This window comes from Scylla paramamosain, chromosome 42 (assembly GCF_035594125.1).
Source record: "Scylla paramamosain isolate STU-SP2022 chromosome 42, ASM3559412v1, whole genome shotgun sequence".
In the NCBI taxonomy this organism is placed as follows: domain Eukaryota; kingdom Metazoa; phylum Arthropoda; class Malacostraca; order Decapoda; family Portunidae; genus Scylla; species Scylla paramamosain.
Window position 1 is genome coordinate 5525001 of NC_087192.1, and position 22500 is coordinate 5547500.

The 22500-nt window shown below is 40.0% G+C and overlaps 1 protein-coding gene across 2 annotated transcripts in view; it reads right to left on the reverse strand.

Annotated features, from left to right (window-relative positions):
* The window catches only part of LOC135093228 (agrin-like), a 42952-nt gene extending 24925 nt beyond the window's left edge, over positions 1–18027 (reverse strand). The window contains exons 1-9 of one of the 2 annotated variants that reach the window (XM_063992215.1): positions 17963–18027; positions 15190–15284; positions 12112–12230; positions 9379–9521; positions 8323–8398; positions 7734–7994; positions 6783–6950; positions 5548–5673; positions 1735–1872 (exon numbers count right to left, since the gene is read on the reverse strand). In XM_063992215.1, the coding sequence (XP_063848285.1) occupies positions 1735–1872; positions 5548–5673; positions 6783–6950; positions 7734–7994; positions 8323–8398; positions 9379–9521; positions 12112–12230; positions 15190–15284; positions 17963–17992 (1156 nt within the window). In that variant the 5' untranslated portion in view covers positions 17993–18027. The remainder of the gene's footprint in view (positions 1–1734; positions 1873–5547; positions 5674–6782; positions 6951–7733; positions 7995–8322; positions 8399–9378; positions 9522–12111; positions 12231–15189; positions 15285–17962) is intronic. The other variant, XM_063992217.1, reaches the window with a different exon arrangement.
* Positions 18028–22500: the final 4473 nt, after the last annotated feature.

The following is a 22500-nucleotide window of genomic DNA, read 5'->3' on the forward strand; positions in this document are numbered from 1 at the left end:
ACACACACACACACACACACACACACACACACAACCACCCACTCACTCTACGCACGTACGCTATCCTTCCATTTCTATACAATAATGCACAGTTCCCAGCGAGGCTCGGGGCCATTTCGTTATGAGTCCCACACTTTTATAATGAATTGCTTTGTGTGTGTTTTTAATTCCTTTTTCGACCTGGCTATCGGAATCCACTGCCTCGTCCCAAACCCGCTCATGTATCAGGGGAGTGAATGTAGCACTTCCCTCCGCCGCACCTGTCATGCACTCCAAACAGCATACAACATAGCACAGTATTCCACACACACACACACATATACACGCACACACTCGTCGCGGTGAAAAATATGTATGCAAGTATTTGTCGTATGAAAGTATGTCTCTGTGCAATGTAATTCTGATCATGTCCACCGCAGCACAAGCCTCAGTGCGTTAGGGAGGGTTGGTAAGGACGCCTGTGTTATGAACAATGGTTGCTACTGATACTGCTCGGTTCTGTCACTCTGCTTTTAATGCCACTCCGACTCCCTACAGATGGTTGTAACTGTAAACATTACCAAAACTACGATTAATAGTTTTGCGTCTGCGGTTATTAATCTTACAACAACAATTACCACCAGCACCACCACCACTACTACTACTACTACTTCTACTACTCGTGCATGACAATTAAACATATTCTTTTTCATTTGTCTATAAAGCTGTCATACGTTCAGTACATTCAGCTGATATTTCTAGTTTCCCGCGGTGCAACATTTGCATATATTGTGAGCAGCAAATACTGTATTACATAACAGCTCATTGCGACACTGGGATTGCTGTGTGATTGTGTTTATGGATTATTAAAAGTGCTGTGCTCACTTATGAATGAAACCGCTCCAATAAAAATACTAACATACTACCACTACTTTGAAAATGACACCAATAACATTATCATCAAGAACAACCTGGTGACAGATGTATGATGTTCTTGAATTCTAAATCAAATCATATTCCTAGTGTTTATATTTCTGGTCTTTTCTTTGTATTTTTAATATGTAATTCTATTCCTGGCCTAATTTTTTTCTTTATATCGCGTGGTGGATGAGAGTAAGTTACAATCAGACAACACCTCCATTATTACAACAAGCGGAACAGCTGTATAGAGGGCAGCACAGGGCCTGGAAAAGGTACAATAAGAAAAGACTATATAACAGCAAGGTCCCAGAAGGAAGCTACGTAGATTAATCATGTGAAGTCTACCTGAAGGCATCTGTTGACTGGAAAAAGTACTGCTCTTTAACAACGACGACAGGTGTGTATGGAGATGATTGGTGGAAATAGGTGCTAAGTATGTTTTATATAAGGACTGCCCTCGTGTTGGCCTGATGGCTTCTTGCAGGTTCTCTAATTTCAGTATGTTCTTATGATTCTCAACAGTAACAACTTGAAAATTAGCAATAATATCTATCGACTTTTATTTATATTAAAATTCCCAAGTTGTAAAGAAAGAGAACAAAAAATATCGAACAATATCCTTTGACTTTTATTTCTATATATTATCTTTTCAACTTTAGAAAAAAAGAAAAAAAAATGGTAGAAAATTTTCGCTGATCAAAAGTTACGGAAATAGTAAAAAAAAAAAAATAAAATAAATAAAAAAAAATAAAATAAAAATAAAAAAAGACCGAAAACTATTACTACTACTACCACTACCACCACCACCACCACCACCACTATCAGCATACTCACGCGTGCACCCGATGGCGCCCTCCTTCACCCTGTTGAGGCCGTAATACCCCGGCAGGCAGCGGTCACAGTTCTTGCCTCCTACGCCAGGCCGACACTCACACACGCCCGTCACTGCGTCACACGGCTCCCGGATTGACCCTGGAAAAACAAACACACACACACACACACACACACACACACACACACACACACACACACATGGGTAAGAGCTGTATTACATGAATTACATCACAAAAATATTAAGCGTGTAATACGATTAAATGTAATTAGGTCATAGCGATAGTTTCAACGAGGGGTGGAGAGAGAGAGAGAGAGAGAGAGAGAGAGAGAGAGAGAGAGAGAGAGAGAGAGAGAGAGAGAGAGAGAGAGAGAGAGAGAGAGAGAGTTATTATGGGCTGTTGAGTTTTCTTTTTATTATGCTCATCACTGCTTTACCCTTGAATTCTGAATCTCTCTCACTCGTCCAATAAAAATTAACAAAACAAACAAACAAACAAACAAACAAACAAACATAATAATAATACTGTACAATAGACAAAATAAATTCCTCCCTAATATCCACCTTTACAAATACAGTAAAGAAACAAAAAATGACGGAACTATAAGTTAGAACTGTCTCATTCACACGAAAAAAAAAATATATATATTAAGAAGAATGAGGCACAAGGAAACCAAGATTATTTGATACTTTCTGTAAGAGTAAGGTGTGTGGAGAGAGAGAGAGAGAGAGAGAGAGAGAGAGAGAGAGAGAGAGAGAGAGAGAGAGAGAGAGAGAGAGAGAGAGAGAGAGAGAGAGAGAGAGAGAGAGAGAGAGAGAGAGAGAGAATTGTGCGTGTGTGTATTTAAATATTTCATACCAGAATACCACAAATAAAGTATTCACCAGAATCTATAAAAAAAAGAAAAAAAAAAAGAAACGAGTAAATGTTAAAGCGGTGAAGAAATATATCCCACATAAAAAGTTAATGAGGGAAACATAAACGTTCTTCCAAGAGAGAGAGGAACTCGAGAGAAAAAAAAATCTTACTATAAATAAGTGACTGAATGAAATATTTAAAGGAATACTTCAAATGTTAAGGATTATAATGCTCATTTTACTACTTTAGGTACATATTTCTTGGGCGGCTGATGCATAATTTAAGGACTAAACTATCTGGATAACTAGTTTGTTTTGGGTACACGAAAATTTTGTACTGTTATGAGGAAAAAAAGTGGGAGGAAGGCAGGGAGGAAAGATTGAAGGACTGGAGGGAGAAAGGGAGAAATGATAGGAGAAAGGAAGGGAGAAATGGATAAAGAAACGATGAAGGGAGTGAAAAAAGAAAAGGGATAAAGGAAACAAATGGAAAAGGGAACGGAGGAAGGAAAGATGAAAGGAGAAGAGGGATGGAGCAAAAAGAAAAAAAGAGAGGAAGGAAAGAAGAGAGGAAGGGAGGGAGAAAGGAAAGAAAGAAGAGAGGAAGGGTGGGAAGAAGGAAAGAAGAAAGGAATGCAGGAAGGAAAGGAAAAAGAAGAAAGGATGGAAAAAATGGTAATAAAAAATAACTGAAAGATTGATAGAACTAAAACACCTGGATAGAGATAATTTAACACCAATACAAGAAGGAAGGGAAGATTGTAGAGTGACAGGGCAGATGTTATGAGGTGACGGTAAGAGAATAGAAGGGAAGGAGGAGGCCGGCTAGTGAGAGAAGTGAGGGGAGCGAAGGATGCACGAGGTGGTCTGGAGGCGGGAAGACAAGAGGGGCAGGGAGAAGAGAAAGCCTTAGATGGAGTGAGATGGAAGATGTAGCTGGTGGGAGAGAGTGGAGAGAGTGGAGTGAGTGGAATCAGTGGAATGCCTTGACCTTTGTGGGGAGTTATTGACAAGGGAACTCTTGCTAAAGGACACACACATACACACACACACACACACCTATATCAACACTCTGGCTTGCTACAGGAGGGATGGATGAAGGAAGAGGAGAGACTGAGAAGGAAGAGAGGAAAAAAATATAAGAAAAAGTAATTTTATATACATATACATATATCTGGACACCCGCACCTATATTCACACCTACATCCACACACTACCTTGCTATTACTATTGTGGGGATAGTTGGGGGGAGAGGGAGAAATTGAGAAAGGAAGAAAAGAATGCAAGAAAAGTTAGTTATATACGTATAGCACTATCTTCCGGGCGCACATACCTACATCCACAACCACATTCACATCCTGCCTCGCTATACGATGGATGGAAAAGCAGAGACTGAGAGGGGAGGAAGGAAAAGAAAGAAAGAGGTTAGTCTACAATACCTTTCTTTCTCGCTCTCATCCAACCTTATTATTACCATGTGTGAATGAGGAAAGAAAAGTACGTACTGAGAAGAGGGGAGGAAAGAATGTAAGAAATGATTAGCTTATAATTCCCCTCTTCCTCTCTCTCCCTCACTCCCTCTACAAGCTACTAAGGTTCACAAAGGAAGATATATATAAAGCAAGGCATGTGAGGAGCGAAAAGTGATATGAGTTATGGCGTACAAATTACTACTGATGATGACTGAGCAGCGGTGACGACTCCGCCCATTACGTCGCCGAGAATGATACGGCAAGCAATCACAGGCGCAATTACCCAAATGAAGCTCTTGTTATTTGCTCTCTCCACTGCGTTGAGTCAGTAATATGTTTGCACAATTGAAGCGTGTGGAAAAAATAAGTGTGTGCTGTTTCAACGCCTAAGACTTGAGTTGAGAAAAGTGTATATGATGATGGAGTGATTGAGTTATTTAGAGAGTAAGGGGTCGCGATGTAATAGTGTCTGTAGCGAGTAATTGTAAAGAGCTTTGTTCCTTATATCTCTTGAATACACATGTCGTTTTACCTTAGTTTTCTGTTACATGCTGCTTTTTTTATGGAATATACGCAGGTATCTCTCAAGAAATAAATGAATAATTAAATAGAAACAAGGAGATAAATAATAGAAATATGTAGTAGTAGTAGTAGTAGTAGTAGTAGAAGTATAAGCATTATTATTATTATTATTATTATTACTATTATTATTATTATTATTATTATTATTATTATTATTCACAGTGGTATTAAATTAATACTGGAAGAATGAAGAGAGGAAGGAAGAGGAGGAATAGGAAAAGGAGCCGGAGGAGGATGAACAATACTAACAGTATTTGCAGCAGGAGGAGGATTAAATTTAAACACCGTGAAGGTAAAAAAAAATAAAAGAAAAAAATGAGTGACATACAGAAATGGGAACTCACACCTGGCACTCATTAGAATAATTATGTACAGACTGAGCACCTGAGACATATGAATGCTGGATTACTTTTAATTCTTGGCATAAATAAAAAGAAAGAACTTCTTAAGCTTATGATAAACAACTTAGTAGGAATGATAAAGGTTTATGAAGGTGGTGATGGTGGTGGTGTTGGAAGAGGAATAGGAGGAGGATGGGGAGGAAGAATAAGGAATAAAGGTATACGAGGAAAACGAAGGAAAAAAAAAACAATAACGAGAAATTAAAGTAAGCAGTAGACACCCTCACACAGGAGTAAATAAATGAAAAGAAAAAAGAAAACGAGACCCAGTCACACGTGAAAGAAAACGGACAACAGGAAACGAAGGGGAGAGGAAAACGAAACAGGAGAAGATGGCGAAACGAAATTGGAGGCGGAAGAGGAGGAAAAATAGGTGGATGGGCGAGCTAGCGGTTTCAGGGAGGGAGGGAGGGAGGGAGGGAAGGGGGAGTTTGGGGAACCTTAGCAGGAATTCTGGGCGGCGTGAGGGCGGCTGGAAGAGAGGGAGGGGGGAGGGTCTCACCTAATCTATGGCAACGACAGGCCTCGGGGCATCCCTCTCGCTCTGGACCCGAGGCGAAATTGATCCCGTCGTCACAGCATCCCCATTCACTCTGGTGGCAGTCGTCCGGTTCTGGCGCCTCTATCACTGTTATGGGAGGGTGATGGGGTGATGGGGCGTCGCGGTGGGGAGTGGAGGAATGGGGAATGGGGGAAAAGGACGTGTGGTTGCATTGGTGGGGTTGGTGGGTGGGCGTCCGCGTCGGTTGAGGAAAAGAAGGAAGAAGTAGTGTTAGGTATAATTAGATATGAATGAAAGATGGGCATAGGAGAGAGAGAGAGAGAGAGAGAGAGAGAGAGAGAGAGAGAGAGAGAGAGAGAGAGAGAGAGAGAGAGAGAGAGAGAGAGAGAGAGAGAGAGAGAGAGAGAGAGAGAGAGAGAGAGAGAGAGAGAGAGAGAGAGAGAGAGAGAGAGAGAGAGAGAGAGTATGGTGAATGACGATGAAGAATTTAATTAAGATAACGAGAAAGTGACGAACAGTTAAAACAATATAAAACCAATACTGTGCGCCATGAAAACTAATCACTCAACAATTAAATACAGTAAAGAAAAATATCCACAAAAAAAAAAAAACTAAAAACACCAATTTCCAAACACACACACACACACACACACACACACACACACACACACACACACACACACACAAGAAAAAAAAAGACAAATAGCTGGACAGAAAAAGCTATGATATAAAAGTCAGATAAAAAAAAATAAAAAGTACATCCATTCGCAAGACACAAAAGAAAACCCACACACGTAAAAGAGAAGAAAAAAAAAGACACAACAAAGCGACATACAAAGAAAAAAAGCATTAAAAAGAAAAAAAATCAGGAAAACAACAAGAACGGATGAGGCAATAAGAAAATTTAATCTATTTACGAGAGAAAATATATACATAAAAAAAAGAAACAAAAAAAGGAAAAGATAAATAAAACACATGGAAGAATTGACAAAGCGATTTAAAACGACGTAAGAAAAAATATAACCAGACCATAAAAAGAAATCAAGTAAACAAACAGAAGAACGGATGGAACAATAAAACAATAAAATATACACAAAAACAAAAGATAAAGAAAAAAAACGAAGAAAACATAAAACAGGAATACAAAAATACTACAAAAAAAAAAAAAAAAGCTACATAAAAAAAAAAATGAGAGAAACACACACAAAAGCCAGGTCACCGCTGTTCTTCCTTACCCGCTACCCGGACAGAGTAGTCTCTGCAGCATTTGGCGAAGTGGTGGCCGCGGTGGCAATAGGTCCCGGGTGGGCAGATGGTGCCGCCCTCCCCGCAGAAAAGGTCCTCGCCTGTTGATGGGTTGCTCAGCGGCGAGGTCCCGTTGCACGCCCTCGATCGTTGTGAGGCTACAGGAGGAGAAAGCAGAGGAGGAGAAGGAGGAAGATGAGGTAGTAGAAGAAGAAGAAGAAGAAGAAGAAGAAGAAGAAGAAGAAGAAGAAGAAGAAGAAGAAGAAGAAGAAGAAGAAGAAGAAATGAAATCCTCAGTCAGTTCACCAAACAGTTGCAACACTTCGACATCACCAAAAACTTAGAACCCCACAATTTCTGCTAATTTTACTACAGGACTTAGTTAAACCCAACAGAATAATGGGGGATAAAATTAAGTCACACATCCATTACTGACGTCTGCACTGCTTTAATATTCACCTCACGCCACATCACTACGTAGTTTTGCAGTCCTCACTCTTATATACAGTTACACACACGCATGCATTACTAACTCTAAACCTTCAACTGCCGGACAATTTTCTCCCATAATGACTTATATTAACATTTCCGACAAATTTTTGTATTAGTTTCTTCAACATCTCTGGAGCCTAGAAGAGGAATCTGTAACCTCTTTTTTTCTGTTTCATTATAGAAAATGTTTCACAAAACTCTTAATGTTACCAAATGTCAATCTCAGCAGTAATGGGAATAATACTTAATTCACTAGTCCTTCTAAGCCAAATAGAAGAAATCTAAGTTCCTAATATTTCAAATCTTGCAACATCCCTTCAATATCCACCACACTATTTGCTTCTTCATCCTAATCTCTCTTTCTCCTGCATTCCATCATCACTAACCCAACAAACAACCACCACAGCCCTGGCACTCATCACTCAGCGCTCCCGGGGTGCGGCACTTACTGGCACACTCGTGGACTGGCATTACAAATAGCTGCACTTGGATGTTGCAAGCGTGTAGCCGCATGAGACACTCCGACTCGTAAAACTCCATGTCACTGCCGCACACAGGCTCATAGCGGGGCGGCGGCGAGCAGTAGATGTCACACACACAGCGGGCGCGTCCCTCTCCGTCTGACTGACACTCGGCCCCCGCGATGCAGGTGTGGGTGTGGCATGGGTCCTCGGGGCTGGCTGGCGGCAAGGGCGTCGGGTAGATCACGTCTGACAGCGAGGAGTGAAAAGAAGGGGATGATGTTTCTGCTTAACCTGCTGCATTTATCTATAGTTGTAATATGGAAAGTCTAGGGCAAGCTTGTGTTGTCTTCTATCTACTTAAATTAAATTAGGAAAGGTGTTTGATTCATTATACTCTTGATTACCTGCTTGTCTCATGACCGCTGTGACCGTTATCAAGTGGTTCTCCAACGAGCTAGGGAGTGGTGTGTGTGTGTGTGTGTGTGTGTGTGTGTGTGTTCTCGTGAGCGAGTGAGGAACATTAATTTATCTACTACATACATGACTGACGTGCTAATACTGTACACATTCTCACCCGTCACGATGCCGCCAATCTCATTACATTCCCCAAAGAAGAGATAATTCAGGTCCTCATTCTTTTCACACGCCACCTGTGCAAGATAAGAAAAAAAAATCGATGATATACCAACTAACTTTCGCATAGCAATATAGGCAATGGAACGTACATTACAGTGGTGTCACACATAAATCAAGGTACATCATACTAGCACATTTTATCAGATATCTTTTTTAAACTATAACTTCAACGTAGATAGTTCTCTCTCTCTCTCTCTCTCTCTCTCTCTCTCTCTCTCTCTCTCTCTCTCTCTCTCTCTCTCTCTCTCTGAACAAAGTACTGTAAGTTCTGAGCGCATTTCCACATGCAAAATCAGACTGCTAGAAATAAAAGCAACATTTCGAGAAAGTTTCACAACTCTTCATCTCCAAGGGAGGAAGAAACGATGTCTTAACATGTATAAATGTTGCAGAAAGTTCAGCACGTATGATGAAATTACACAGGCAAATTGTGCAACAGGATTTCAGACAAACATTGTATATAAGAGTCGCACGCTATACAGTGATGGGTTCAAAGAAATGCCCGGAAGCAGAAAAAAAAAATAAAATAAAATAAACGATGAAAAAACAACAATGAATCAATCCCAAATAAAGAAATAATAAATAAAATCCACAAAGTTACGTAAACCTGGAAAGAAAAGACCGAACAAATAAACATTAAAAAACATACATCCACGAACCAGCTACAAACCAAAGTAGACATTTATCCTGCAATTTTTGACTACCGCTTTGGACCCTTTTCTGCGACGGGCATCTCAGTGGGCTTTTATTTATTTTTTTTTTTTTTTTGGATTTTGTTGCCCTTGCCTAGTGTCCCTCCTACATAAACAAAAAAAAAAAAAAATTCAAGCCCACTAAGCTACAGAGACCCGTAGCAGAGAAATCATAAATAAAATCCCACAAGACATATGCAAAAAAGATCCTTATCAGAAAAAAATAAATAAATAAATAAACCCACTATAAATAAAAGCCCTCCCCTCAAAGCTACACAGAGATCCGTAGCAAGCAGACTCACCTTCCTCATGACACACTCATTGCTGTAGGTAATCCGGTCAGAGCCGCACACAGGTTCCTTCTTGTCGGGGCAGTCAGTTGGACAGATGCATCGCCCGCCCTCACAACGCGCCCCGAACTTGCAGTACACGTCCTTGCACAGATCTAGGGTGAGAGTGGATAAGCACTGAAGTAGTAGGGATGTGGGGAAGAGAAGAGGGAATGGCTATGCAGCGAGGGTGGGTAAGCAATGGAGTGGGGGATGAAGAGGAGAGAAAAAGGGATGGGTATAGAGTGCGGGGTGGGGTAAGCATTGAGGGAGTGAGGACGTAGGGGAAGAAAGGGATTGGATGTGATTACAGTAAAATCCCTTTTATCCGGCATTCGAGTATCCGGCAGCTTCAAGTATCCGGCACATTTTTCCCCGAGCCTTAGAATCAATAAAAAATCAATGTGTACTCATAAAATCGATTAAAATTCCCGCGCGAGGCATACTTTGTCCCCTCGCCACCAGAGCGCACTGCTTCGCGCCATCCGCAGCCCACTGCACTGTGTTTACTCAGTGACTCAGTCCCGCGTGTGCACTGTTTATTGCCTGACACCTTCATCTTGCCTAAAGTTGTAGAAAAGAGGAAGCGTGTTGTGCTTACACTTAAGCAGCTGATCAGATCAGCTCCTGATTAAGATCAGCTGATCTTTGTTATGGTAAGATGCGTGAGTGTAGGGTGGTGATTGTGGACATAATTTCACTTCTATTCGAGTATCCGGCAATATTCAAGTATCCGGCATGTCGGCGGTCCCGTTGATGCCGGATAAGAGGGATTTTACTGTATTACGAGACAGAAGGGAAAGGAAGGTAGAATGATTAGTTGGGGAAGGGAAGAAATGAGAGGAAAATTTACATGAAATGGGAAGAATGGAAGAGAAAAGTGGAATATATGTAAGAGAATAAGACGAAAAATATTAATGAATGAATGAAAGAGTTAGTGAATGAAGATAGAAAGGAAGAGAGGCAGAGAGGATGAGTGAAATATAACAATTAACATTTTGCTTGATCAGTTCATTCAGTAATAAAAAAAAAAAATAAAATAAATAAATAAATAAAAAAAAAGAGAGAGAGAAAAAGTAACTAGTGGTTATCAAAGTAAATGGAAAATGATGCAGCTGACAGACGATTTTAGATTAAACAGTGAACACATATACTTTCTCTCCCTCTGTTTATGTATCTGTCTACCTGCAACATTTGGTGGACTCTTTTCTTGTTCACCCAATCAATCTTCACATACCTAGACTCTAACTTTTCATTTCAATTACTCTTCACCTTTCCGTCTTCATGTTTTAATCTCTAGCAACCTTATCAAGCTTCATCTTCTCTGATTTAAAGTTCGCTTGTTTGTTGCAGTGAGTCGCCGTTCTCAGTAATACGACTGTATATATTATTATTATTTATTTTTTTTTTTTACGGATTTATTGTAAATTTACGACTGTCTTCGTTCTGAAAATTCTGCAGTTAATTTGATTGTTAAGGATACCATGATAATCTACAGTTAATCTTTCTGCAATGTTCTTTCCTAGTTTAATCTGCCTTTCTAAAGCTTTTTAATTCATCAGTAATATGAAAAATCCTCTACTATTTTTTATTATTGGTAAGAATTCCGTAGAAAGTCATCTACATACGCTCTATCTATTTTCGTAACTTAATACTGGTCATCCTTTTTTTAATCTTCAGTTAGACCTTTGCTATTACATTAGATGTTTAGAATTTTTTTTGATAATCTATACTACATTTCATATTTCCAGTCAATTACTTATAAGGATTCCTTTAATTTTTAAGAGCGAACCTTTGAAATCACAACAATTACTCTACATAATGTACTTAAGTCTTTTTAAGTGTTAAATATAGTTCACGTTTTAAAACTGACACCCAGATCCTGTTTTGCTAAAGTGCATTATCATTAGATGAACGAGTCATTATGTCTGGAATAAGCCATGACATAACATCACATAAAAAAAAAAAAAAAAAACTGCCAGAAACCGTCAGGCCTACACGTGGTTGTCCCTGGATGAGATATTTACCCATTTCCTCCTATCCTTCCCCTCCATGAACTAAGAAAATAGGGACAGGCATACAGTGCAGAGTTTAGGGGAGGTACACGTCTCCTGTCCATTCCTTTCCTGAAACACAGCCACGGTCGTTCCCAGCTCGTCCCACACAGCTGCTGCAGGCCGGTAATGTTTTGGGTGAGTAAAAATAAGAAAATAGGGGAGAAGGTTGAAATAAGGAGAATCTTTACTACAAATATGAAAATACTACTATTACTACTACTACTACTACTACTACTATTATTGCTATCTACACTTCCCTTTCAACTACAGAAACAACAACAACAACAAGAACAACAAAAACAAAAACAACAACTATTACCACTACTTCTACCACCACCAGTTGTTACTACTGCTTCTACTACAACTACAGCAACAACAACAAAGGACAACAGCAACAACAACTACTACTGTTACTACTACTACTACTGCTATCCACACTTCCCTTTCAACTATAGCAACAACAACAACAACAACAACAAACACAACAACTACTACTACTACTACTACTACAACTATTTTTCCATATTTCTATCCTACAACAACAACTACTACTTCTAATACTTCTAACTACTACTACTACTACAACCACCACCACCACCACCACCACCACCACAACCAACACTTCCCCACATTTCCTCCCCATACTGACCGCAGCTTCCTTTGTGCACGGCCGTCAGTTGGCGCTGATTGGCACAGGCGGCTATCTGCAGGTGGCACTCCGAGGCGTAGGTTCTCCCCGTTGCTGCCACAGATCTCCCCGCCCAGGGCCTGGCGGAGGGAGGGAGGGAGGGAGGGAGGAAGAGGAGGGGCGTGTAGTTTTCGAGGGCAGATAGAAGATGAACGGGATAGTGAGTGAAAGAGAAAGGAGGAGGAAAGGGAGGGAACGGAGGGAAGGAGGGAGAGAAAAGACAAGAAACGTGTAATATAAAGAGCAGGTAGACGTTGGATGAAAAAAAAAAAGATTGAAGGAGAGGAAAAAAAAAATAGAAAGGAGAAGTAAAGAGGAAGGGAAGGAGGGAGGGAGAGATGAAAGTGGACCAAGGGAGAGAGGATCACTTTCTTAGCCTTGCAATTCGTTTGGGTCTATTTCCATACTCTGATATTACAAGAGAAATATGAACACAACTCCTCTATTTGAAGCTGAAACACAAAAATCGGGGTTACCAGAGTCGTGTCAATCACGGAGAGTTTTCATAATTCTGTAATTAGGACTAGGTTTCATAATTTCCGAGATGAGACACAACGCAGCTAATTATTTACGTGCATTGACAGAGGAGCGAGAGAGAGAGAGAGAGAGAGAGCGAGAGCGAGAGAGAGAGAGAGAGAGAGAGAGAGAGAGAGAGAGAGAGAGAGAGAGAGAGAGAGAGAGTCATTCACGTATAATACAATAGGAATAATCAATAAAACTTAAACTATTAAACCTAATATGAAGAAAAAAAGTCACATGATAATTAAGGGCAGCACCTGACGAGTACTTAACCTGTCCACCTCACTTGTATTACATTATACCTACCTCTCTCTCTCCTCTCTCTCTCTCTCTCTCTCTCTCTCTCTCTCTCTCTCTTCTCTCTCTCTCTCTCTATGAATTAATTACTTAGTAGTACCGTATGAAATTTCTTTTCTGATTTTTGGTTATATTTGGGGCAGAGAGAGAGAGAGAGAGAGGAGAGAGGAGAGAGAGAGAGAGAGAGAGAGAGAGAGAGAGAGAGAGAGAGAGAGAGAGAGAGAGAGAATTATGTGTTTTTTGGTTCATACAATTTATGTTGTGAATATCAGTAATAATAATAAAAATACTACTACTACTACTACTACTACTACTACTACTACTACTACTACTAATAATAATAATAACAATAAAACTAAATCTTACAACCAGGTAATGATCGCCATTAACTCTCACTACTACACAAATTTTTCCTATAATCACGTAGTTTTGCTTTCTGTCACTTATTTAGTTTTGTACTAGGATCTTAAATATTACTGTGGCCTAGGAAAGACAAAATTAAACTCATATTCTCTCTTTTACTGCGTGTCCAATATTCTACACTGTTCTGAATGGTAGCGAGGGGTGACCATCGCGGTGAAAGGGTTTAGACGCGAAATTATATGAGACCCAAACAAACTGAAATATTATCTTTAATTTGTTCTGTGGTCTTTGCTTCTTTCACTATATTTATTGTAATTTTTCATAAAGATTCGGATAGATAAGTCTGCAATAATTACAAGTTCACTGCATTCTGTCACTGTTAATTGGGAAAAAAAAAAGGTGTTATTTGACGGTGCTTGTTATTCTTTTCTCTCCAAAATGGGAAGGCATGACAGTATCTTGTAATTCACTGTTTCGTTGTATACTGAAGTTAACATGTCTACTCAGGAACACTTCTATAATTGATAAAATTCTCTCAAAATTTTATAAGTAACGGTAACAACATTATTTATCTTTTGTTTTTGCTTCGCTGTGATCAGTTTGTAGTTTTGCGTATAAAGTACATAACTAATTAGCTTTGTTTGTTACTAATTTGTTGCCATTCCTTTGCGTGGGCGGCGATCCACAGAGCACCTCTATTTCTGTCCCTCATTTTTCTCCTTACACACCTCACACACCTTTAAAGCAAGCCGCTGAAATTTCTGGGTAAAATTTTCAGTTGACAGGTTTTTTTTTTTTTTGTTTCCTTGAAATAGACATGTTTTTCCAGAATCTAATCTTACGTATTCTTATTCTGTTTTAGCTACTTCCTTTTTTCATTTTTAGATCAATTTTTCAAACACACACACACACACACACACACACACACACACACACACACACACACACACTGTAACACTTCTGTCTCTTCACTCGCAGTTTTTTTTCTCGTTGTGATATAGTAATTTCCCTAATGGCTTTACAGTATTACACATTTCAGTTAATCATAATGTTATATGTACTTTAATAACATCACAGGACAAAATAAAAGCTATATTTTTAGAGATCTGTGAAAAAAAAATGTTAAGGGGCATTCTCTCTCTCTCTCTCTCTCTCTCTCTCTCTCCTCTCTCCTCTCTCTCTCTCTCTCTCAGTGACAATGGATCACGTACTTAAACACCAACACTTCAACCTTTACTTCTATCCGCCTCCTCGTGTGACAATCAAGCATTATCTTCACCAACAGCCACTCTAACCACCCAATTACCTCCACTACTAACTATTTATCCCTCAGTTTAGCTCTCACCCTTTGACTCCGCTCCTGACACTCTATACTTAATTCGCCACACCTATTTGTTACATTTCCAGCAACTTGGCTTTAATTAGCAACACCTGGCACTTACCTGAGACACCTGCCAATCACCTGACAAACTGTACTTCTTCCTGATATTTTTGCACCTATCATGTTATTGCATCATTGTTTGTCTCGTGACTTTCGCTGTTGATTTAACTATGTGTGTGTGTTATATAGTTTGTGGGCGGACAGTCTCTTGCTATACAATATACCTTTCATAGGTAAAGCTTAACTTCTTATTAAAACTTATCCTTTCTGGACCTTGACCTTCATTATTACTTATCTTCAATGTATACAGTATAAAAAAAATTGTGGATAGTTAAAAATATCAAATAAAAGTAAAAATATAACTCTCTTTTCCTCTCTTAACTCTTGAAAATGCTAATAACTCCTAATAACTTCAACCAGAGCATGATGAAAGTAAAAGAGATAAGGTGGGAGATTGTCTGAAATGCTCTTCCACTCACCTGCGAACAATTGGTGGGGCAGGAACAGCGGCCAACACCTTCAGCATCCACTCTGCACACGCCGACCTGTCCGCACTCCACATCCTTGCACGCATCTAGGAGTGAGAAACGACAGGGAAGTGAATGGGTAGAGTCATTGATTAAAGGAGGGGATCTAATATATATCTCGTGTAATTTACTTAGTTATCAGTCTTCGTGTATTTACTGAGTACCTGTATTCATATTTTTCTTATACCTGTTTTTCCTCCCCCTATAACTGATATCCACTTTCTCTCAACTCGTTACTAAATATAAAATCTATACCAATATTTGAAAAGGTTGCAGCTCTTTGTGTGTGTGTGTGTGTGTGTGTGTGTGTGTGTGTGTGTGTGTTGTGACTCCCTGCGTGTTATTAATTTTAAGCTAATTAGGCGTGCGGATGTGTGTGTCCTTGCGTTATAAATTAGAGGTTACGTGCGTGGCGGGGCGTCGCTGATTGGGGTGGGGGGAGGGATGGCACTGCAGGTTCAAATGAAGGGGGGGTGGAGGTGAATAAGAGAGCAGAGAAGGGGCGTGAACAAAAAACGACCAAAACACGTACACAACGAGACACACACACACACACACACACACACACACACACACACACACACACACACACACAGTCAAAATGGCAATAGCACGAAAAGTAATCTTTCGCTATTTTTGTTCCTGCGTTTATTTCGTGTTCTGTTTGTGCATCTTGTGGTGATGAACGAGGAGGAGGAGGAGGAGGAGGAGGAGGAGGAGGAGGAGGAAGTAATCATTAACTTGGCTGAGACAAGGAAATATAACCATTTAGTAACCCTAGGAGAGAGAGAGAGAGAGAGAGAGAGAGAGAGAGAGAGAGGAGAGAGAGAGAGAGAGAGAGAGAGAGAGAGAGAGAGAGAGAGAGAGAGAGAGAGAGAGTCAACAAAACTTCCGGCATCAAAAAGAAGGAAGTTTATGAAGCCGAAATGACGGCGGATCTTTTTTTTTTCTTCTTCTTTTTTCCTCCTTTCTTTAACCTCTGGAGATAGAAAATTAACTTGGCCAGCTTAAACAAACCGGCGAGTAACTATGAGGCGAAAAGTAAAACAAAGCAAAGAGGAAACAAGAAAGAAATCTAAAAGGAGATAAGAAAAAAAAAAATATATACAAGTCTGCTGGAAAAAGAAAAAAAAAAAAGACGGAACTTTTAGCAATGATGAAGAAAATAAGGAGGAGGAGGAGGAGGAGGAGGAGGAGGAGGAGGAGGAGGAGGAGGAGGAGGAGGAGGAGGAGGAGGAGGAGGAGGAGAAGGAGAAGGAGAAGGAGAAGGAGAAAGAGAAGGAGAAGGAGGAGGAGGAGGAAGAGGAGGAGAAGGAGGAGATGAAGAAAAAAGAACAAAAGCAACAGCAACAACAACAACAACAACAACAACAACAACAACAACAACAAACAACAACATCTACAACCATAAAACACACACAAAAATTACGGCAAAAATAGACGAAGAAAAGAATGAAAACAAAAGAGAGAGAATAAAAATAAAAAAAAAGAAAGTTAACATCTTTGCTACTGTATCTGACAGTGGGAGAAAATCGAAAGGCAAGTGAGAAAGAGAGAAATCGCGTTCCAGCCTCTTAACTTTCTCAGAGGTGACTGCGGAACAAGTACAAAGACAAACACTGAGACGAGAGGAAGCGTGGAGGAAATTATCTGAGCTGGGGAGGAAAGGAGAGAGGAAGGGAGGAGGAAGGAAGGAAGGGAAGGAGAGACAGTGGGGAGGTGGCAGAGGAGGAGAAGAGTTTTGTGTAGAGAAGACGGAGAGAATACGAGAGGATGTGATGAAAGACAGAGAGAGAGAGAGAGAGAGAGAGAGAGAGAGAGAGAGAGAGAGAGAGAGAGAGAGAGAGAGAGAGAGAGAGAGAGAGAGAGAGAGAATCTGACATTTGCATAACATACATAATTTGTAAAAACGCATCTTAAATCCTCTCGTAATGTGTTATTTAATAGATGTAGATATTTTGTACATAAAGAAAGCTAATGTATTCAGGAAAAACTAAACTAAAATAAAAAAAAAAGAAAAGAAAAAGTAAACCAGAAATAAAAAAAAATAAAAAAACTTGATAATATTTTCAAAGTCACTGATATGTACCAAGATGAAGTTGGACCTAAGATGTACCCTCTTCAATAGCAGCAAAAGAATATCCATTATTGCAATACACTGTTCGTATCTTATTTGATAAGCAATTGAATATTTGAAGTCGTGCGCCTCTTATCCTCACATGACTTAATTTCCTTAGCAATATTCAATGATCCGAGGAGTCAAAAAAGGCCTTTTAATAAGTCTTCGTACTCTATCTGGTATTGGTTATGAGAACTTTTATAAGGTTTTTGTCATAAACTGTAATAATGTTGGCTCGGGTTCAATTTGTTTTGCCTCAGGCCACGTTGACACTCCTCGAGAATTTTTGTTTTGCTCAAGATAATTCACTGGTCGTGTCGAGTTTGGTAAAGTAACTAAACGAAGCTTAATGAAATGCAAGAACAAGAAAAACTCAACAGAAAATTATGAAGCAGGGAGAAAGAACAAAGCAGATGACACACACACACACACACACACACACACACGGACCCTCACCCAAAACACACGCATACAAGCACATATCCTATCCCCATTACACTCCCACCCGCCAAAGAAATGCCCTTAATAACACCCACACGAATAAACTCTAAAACACCCTCAATTCACCACCTTCATATCCATGCCAGTCCTCCCTCAGGTAATCACCACAGGGGCCTTGGTGCAGAAGGTCCACATGGGTCCTGGAGCGGCAGGCGTGGCGGGCGAGGAGGCAGGGGGCTGTGGTAGAAGTGCGCCGCGTCAGACCCCACACACGGGACGGTATTCCCCGCGGCACTCCGGGCACTCACACTCCGCCTGGCTGTACCGCTCCACGCACTCCCCTCCATACTCACACTTGTATCCCATCACACGGACCCCCCGGAGCCTGGGATAGGGGAGGAGAGGAGGTATTAGTATTAATTATAGGGATGGTGATGGTGTTGGTGATGGTAGTGTTGGTAGTGGTGAAGTAGTAGTAGTAATAGTAGTAGTAAAGTCAGTAGTGGTACTAGTAATGGTGGTGGTAGTGGTGGTGGTGGTAGTAGTAGTAGTCGTAGTAGTAGTAGTAGTAGTAGTAGTAGTAGTAATGGATGGAGGAAAAGGAATAGATATAGAAGATACAGAAAAAAATGTTACTTGGTAGAGAAAAAACAGAATTACGGGCATGAGAGCATTGATTAATTAAGGGGACACTCTTTCCTGCGACCTAATTAAGAGCAAAAATGGAGGATAGTGATGATGATGAGGCTGATGATAATGAGAACGGCGGCGGAGGTGGTGGTGGTGGTGGCGGTGGTGAAGACATGGAGAGAAAGGAGTCATCACCATCATTATACTTCAAACTTCCTTTATCTTTGGAGAGAGAGAGAGAGAGAGAGAGAGAGAGAGAGAGAGAGAGAGAGAGAGAGAGAGAGAGAGAGAGAGAGAGAGAGAGAGAGAGAGAGAGAGAGAGAGAGAGAGAGAGAGAGAGAGAGAGAGAGAGAGAGAGAGAGAGAGAGAGAGAGAGAGAGAGAGAGAACCTTCGATTAATGGGCTCAATGGTACAATTGTGAAAAGTACAACAATCAAGGGTGTACTAGAACACACACACACACACACACACACACACACCATGAAAAAGCGCTTAAAACCTGAATATATTTGAAAACTGAAAATATGAATAAATTAGTTAAACAACCCTTAAAATTTTAAACAAACTACAGTGAGATCTGGTACCTTTGGCATATACATCTCTCTCTCTCTCTCTCTCTCTCTCTCTCTCTCTCTCTCTCTCTCTCTCTCTCTCTCTCTCTCTCTCTCTCTCTCTCTCTCTCCTTAAAGGTTATGGTCGAGAAAGGTTTGAAAAATATTTCTTGACATTTGCGAGCCTCGGGGACGCAGGTGAATCGCTCGCAAAAGTCTTAGATATTTTGGGAGGAGTTAGGTCGTGCTAGTGGATGTGGAGGCGTGCTAAGAACCGCTAATGGACGGAAAGGAAGTACTTGTGGAAAGATTATATATGACGACATGAACAATTAGAGGACAGTGCTAGGTAGAATGGGAGAAGCACTTTACGCTTCATTCCTAGCCTGCATTTGCTCCCTTAAGCTGCCCTTAAAAGATTACGGAACCACAGAAGACTGAGAAAAGCACTTAATTTTTCATTTCCAGCCAGTATTTGTTTACTAAGCATTATAAAATCCAGTGGCAGGTTAGAAATTAACATAACTCTGAAGGTAGTAGGCAGAACAAGGCATTGTGTAACTTAGCGAACTAACATAGCAGATTAAAATAAAACTAATGGGTTATATTAACTTTGTCTAACTGCCCCTCTCAAAAGCATGATTCTTTTTGTAGTTTTCCATTCATCACTTATGTCCGCCACAGCAATGTATGTATAGTCGCCTAGGAAGTGATATCATGTTGTAGGAAACCAATATCGAATAACCATCTCCACCTATTAAATTCCCTGTATATAAATTTGTATTCGATTTATAGACATGAATCTTGGTGGACCTTGTGGCTTCATTTCTGGACGCACATTCATCACATTTACTGGTCATAACATTAGGGACACAAGGCGACATTTCAGGCAATAAAAACACATGCCAAGGTTACCGAGGCAATAAAACACATAATGGGCAGTATTCTCAAGTGCTTTAAGTGTTTGATCTCGACCATTTCCATCAAGTTGTACTGCAAACCACTGTGATTTTCAGTGGTGTTTTCAGCATTGTAGTGGCATTTTAACAATATTTCCAATGATGTCTTGAGGGAGGTAGTAGCATAATTTTCGCTATACGAGTAATTTTGAACCTTTCATGAAGAAGGAAACAAATAAATTCTGTGCCTTTAATAGAAAGAGGAAAACAAATATTCTGCACCTTTTATAAAGAAAAGGATTGTGAAACCTGGCCCTATAATTACTGTGGCCTTTTGAAATAGTCCTGATGAAAATTGGCGTGTTTAGAAATGTGATGCAATATCCTAATTTATTGCTCAAAACTCATAGACGGGACAAAGATTCACTATTTCCTGTCATTAAATAAGGAATCAAGTTTTGTATTCCACATTTCACCACGCTAAAAGACATTTTCTAGGAAGCAATGAATATAAGAAGGCACGTGCAAATTATTGAGAATCGTACCTAGTTCTTTCATCTCTCCGCTACTCACTTCCTCCCTCTCCCGCTCCTCGCCACACTATTGGGACTGACTGGCTAAAACATTCGTCATAAGCGCTGGCAGCGTGCAGAGTTTGATCACAGAAGGTCGATAGCAACGCGTGACCAAATAACTGAAGCCAAGTAAATCAAGTACAGGACGAATATTTCTCCCTCTGGTTCTTTTTTCAGCAGGCGTCTTCATCTCAAGTCTCGCTTTTCCGTCTCTTTTTCCCAAACATCGTTCCTCACACACCCCGGACCGTTCAGCGACGCATGAGTAATACCTGGAGAATGTTAGGACGCTGGTATTTCAGTGTTAATAAAAATCTTATGGCGTAGCGGAGGAAGAGAAACGAAAAAAGTGATAAGTAAATTGTCTCCAGGTGCTTTTTAAATACCATTCGTTAGGCATGGGAGTGTTCAACGAGGTGTGACTAATACTTGACGGAAATTTGCATCCGGGTACTCCTACATCATTAAAGGTCTTACGAAAAAGTAATGCAAAGAAATATTTTAGAAACCAGATGTTCTCAGGAAAATGTAAATCATTGCCCCATAAAAAATCGCTGGATTAAGTGAGGTATTTCTCTGAGTATTTGCTAGAGTATATACAAAGGAAAATTCTTATAATTGGGCGATTCTAAGGAAAAGGAAATAAATCACCTAGTTTATTATGTGTGTTAGAGCTCGCCACTCTTCCTGTATTTACCATGACATCCATTAATGCCACCTAATAATCACCATATAACTCACGTATCCATTACTTTGTTGCCGTTTCTTTATGTGTGCCTGAAATAACTGAAACAACTATTTTTATTCATGTACTAGAGGCTCTGATCAAGTGCTTCAAAGGGCAGAAAAAAAGGGCCACTGAAGATGCCAGTCCTTAAAGAGCTGAGCCAAAAAGATTACTCAAAATTAGACTAAAAGTCTTCAAACATTCTTTTTACTTTTGTATTTCTTAAGTTCCCCGACATTTCGTGTGTAATCCTCAAATAAATGCAGTTTGCTCTCCAAGTTGACGTAAGTAAACCAATTTGCAGTGAGTTCAGGGCGGTTTTTATTATAGCACGCAGTAAGTTAGCATTCCATGTTTGGAAACGGTAAAACGAACACAATTATCATGACTCGCAAAATCCATAAACGTGATGATTTACTGCAAGGATTAATGTTGAATCGGCTTCACTAAGAGTCTGGCGGCGAATGGAGACATTTATAGTTAATGGCATGAAAGACTTCGATTGGTCCTCGGCACTTTCGGCAGCTGCTGCACCGTGGCTGTAGATTCCTTTACGCCACACGAGGGACGGATCACTAATTCAATGGAACACATATGCTAAGAAGTCAAGGAATTGGAGCATTTATAGTCCATGTGCTGGCGTCAAAGACTTCGATTTATCCTTGGTAGTTTTGGCCGCTGGTCTGCTGCAGCTTTACATGGCGAATCTTTACCTCGCTGGAATGCATTTACTAAAAGTCGAAGAGTTGAAACGTTTATAGTTCTGTTGCTAACATTATTGCCACTTCGATTATTCCTTATAGTGTTGACGGTTCATGTACTATTGTTTACGATTCCATTACGATATGGCTGAGAAATCTTTAATTCGGCGGAATATATTTACTAACAAGTCGAGGACCTGAAACATTCATAAATATCGGCTGGTAATTGTAAAACACTTCGATTTTTCCTTATTAGTTTTGGCCAATGTTCTGCCCTATTTTTGGATAACTTATACCTCACAGGAAACGAGTCATTTCCTCACCAGAATGCAGTGTTAAAAAATTGAGGAGTTAAAATACTAATAATTAGTGCTCTGACTCATTACACACTTCAACGATTACTTACGAGTTTGCCTGTTCATATAGTTACTGTAGTTTCAAATTTCTTTACAACGCACTTGAATATTTAACACGCTGGACTATATTTCACAAAACTCGGAAACGTGAAACATTTATATTTCAGATGCTGACTTAGGAAAACTTTAATTTATACCCAGGTACTTCTGGCCACTGCTCTGTTGTAGCTTTACATTCCTTTATACGACTACCACACAGGAGT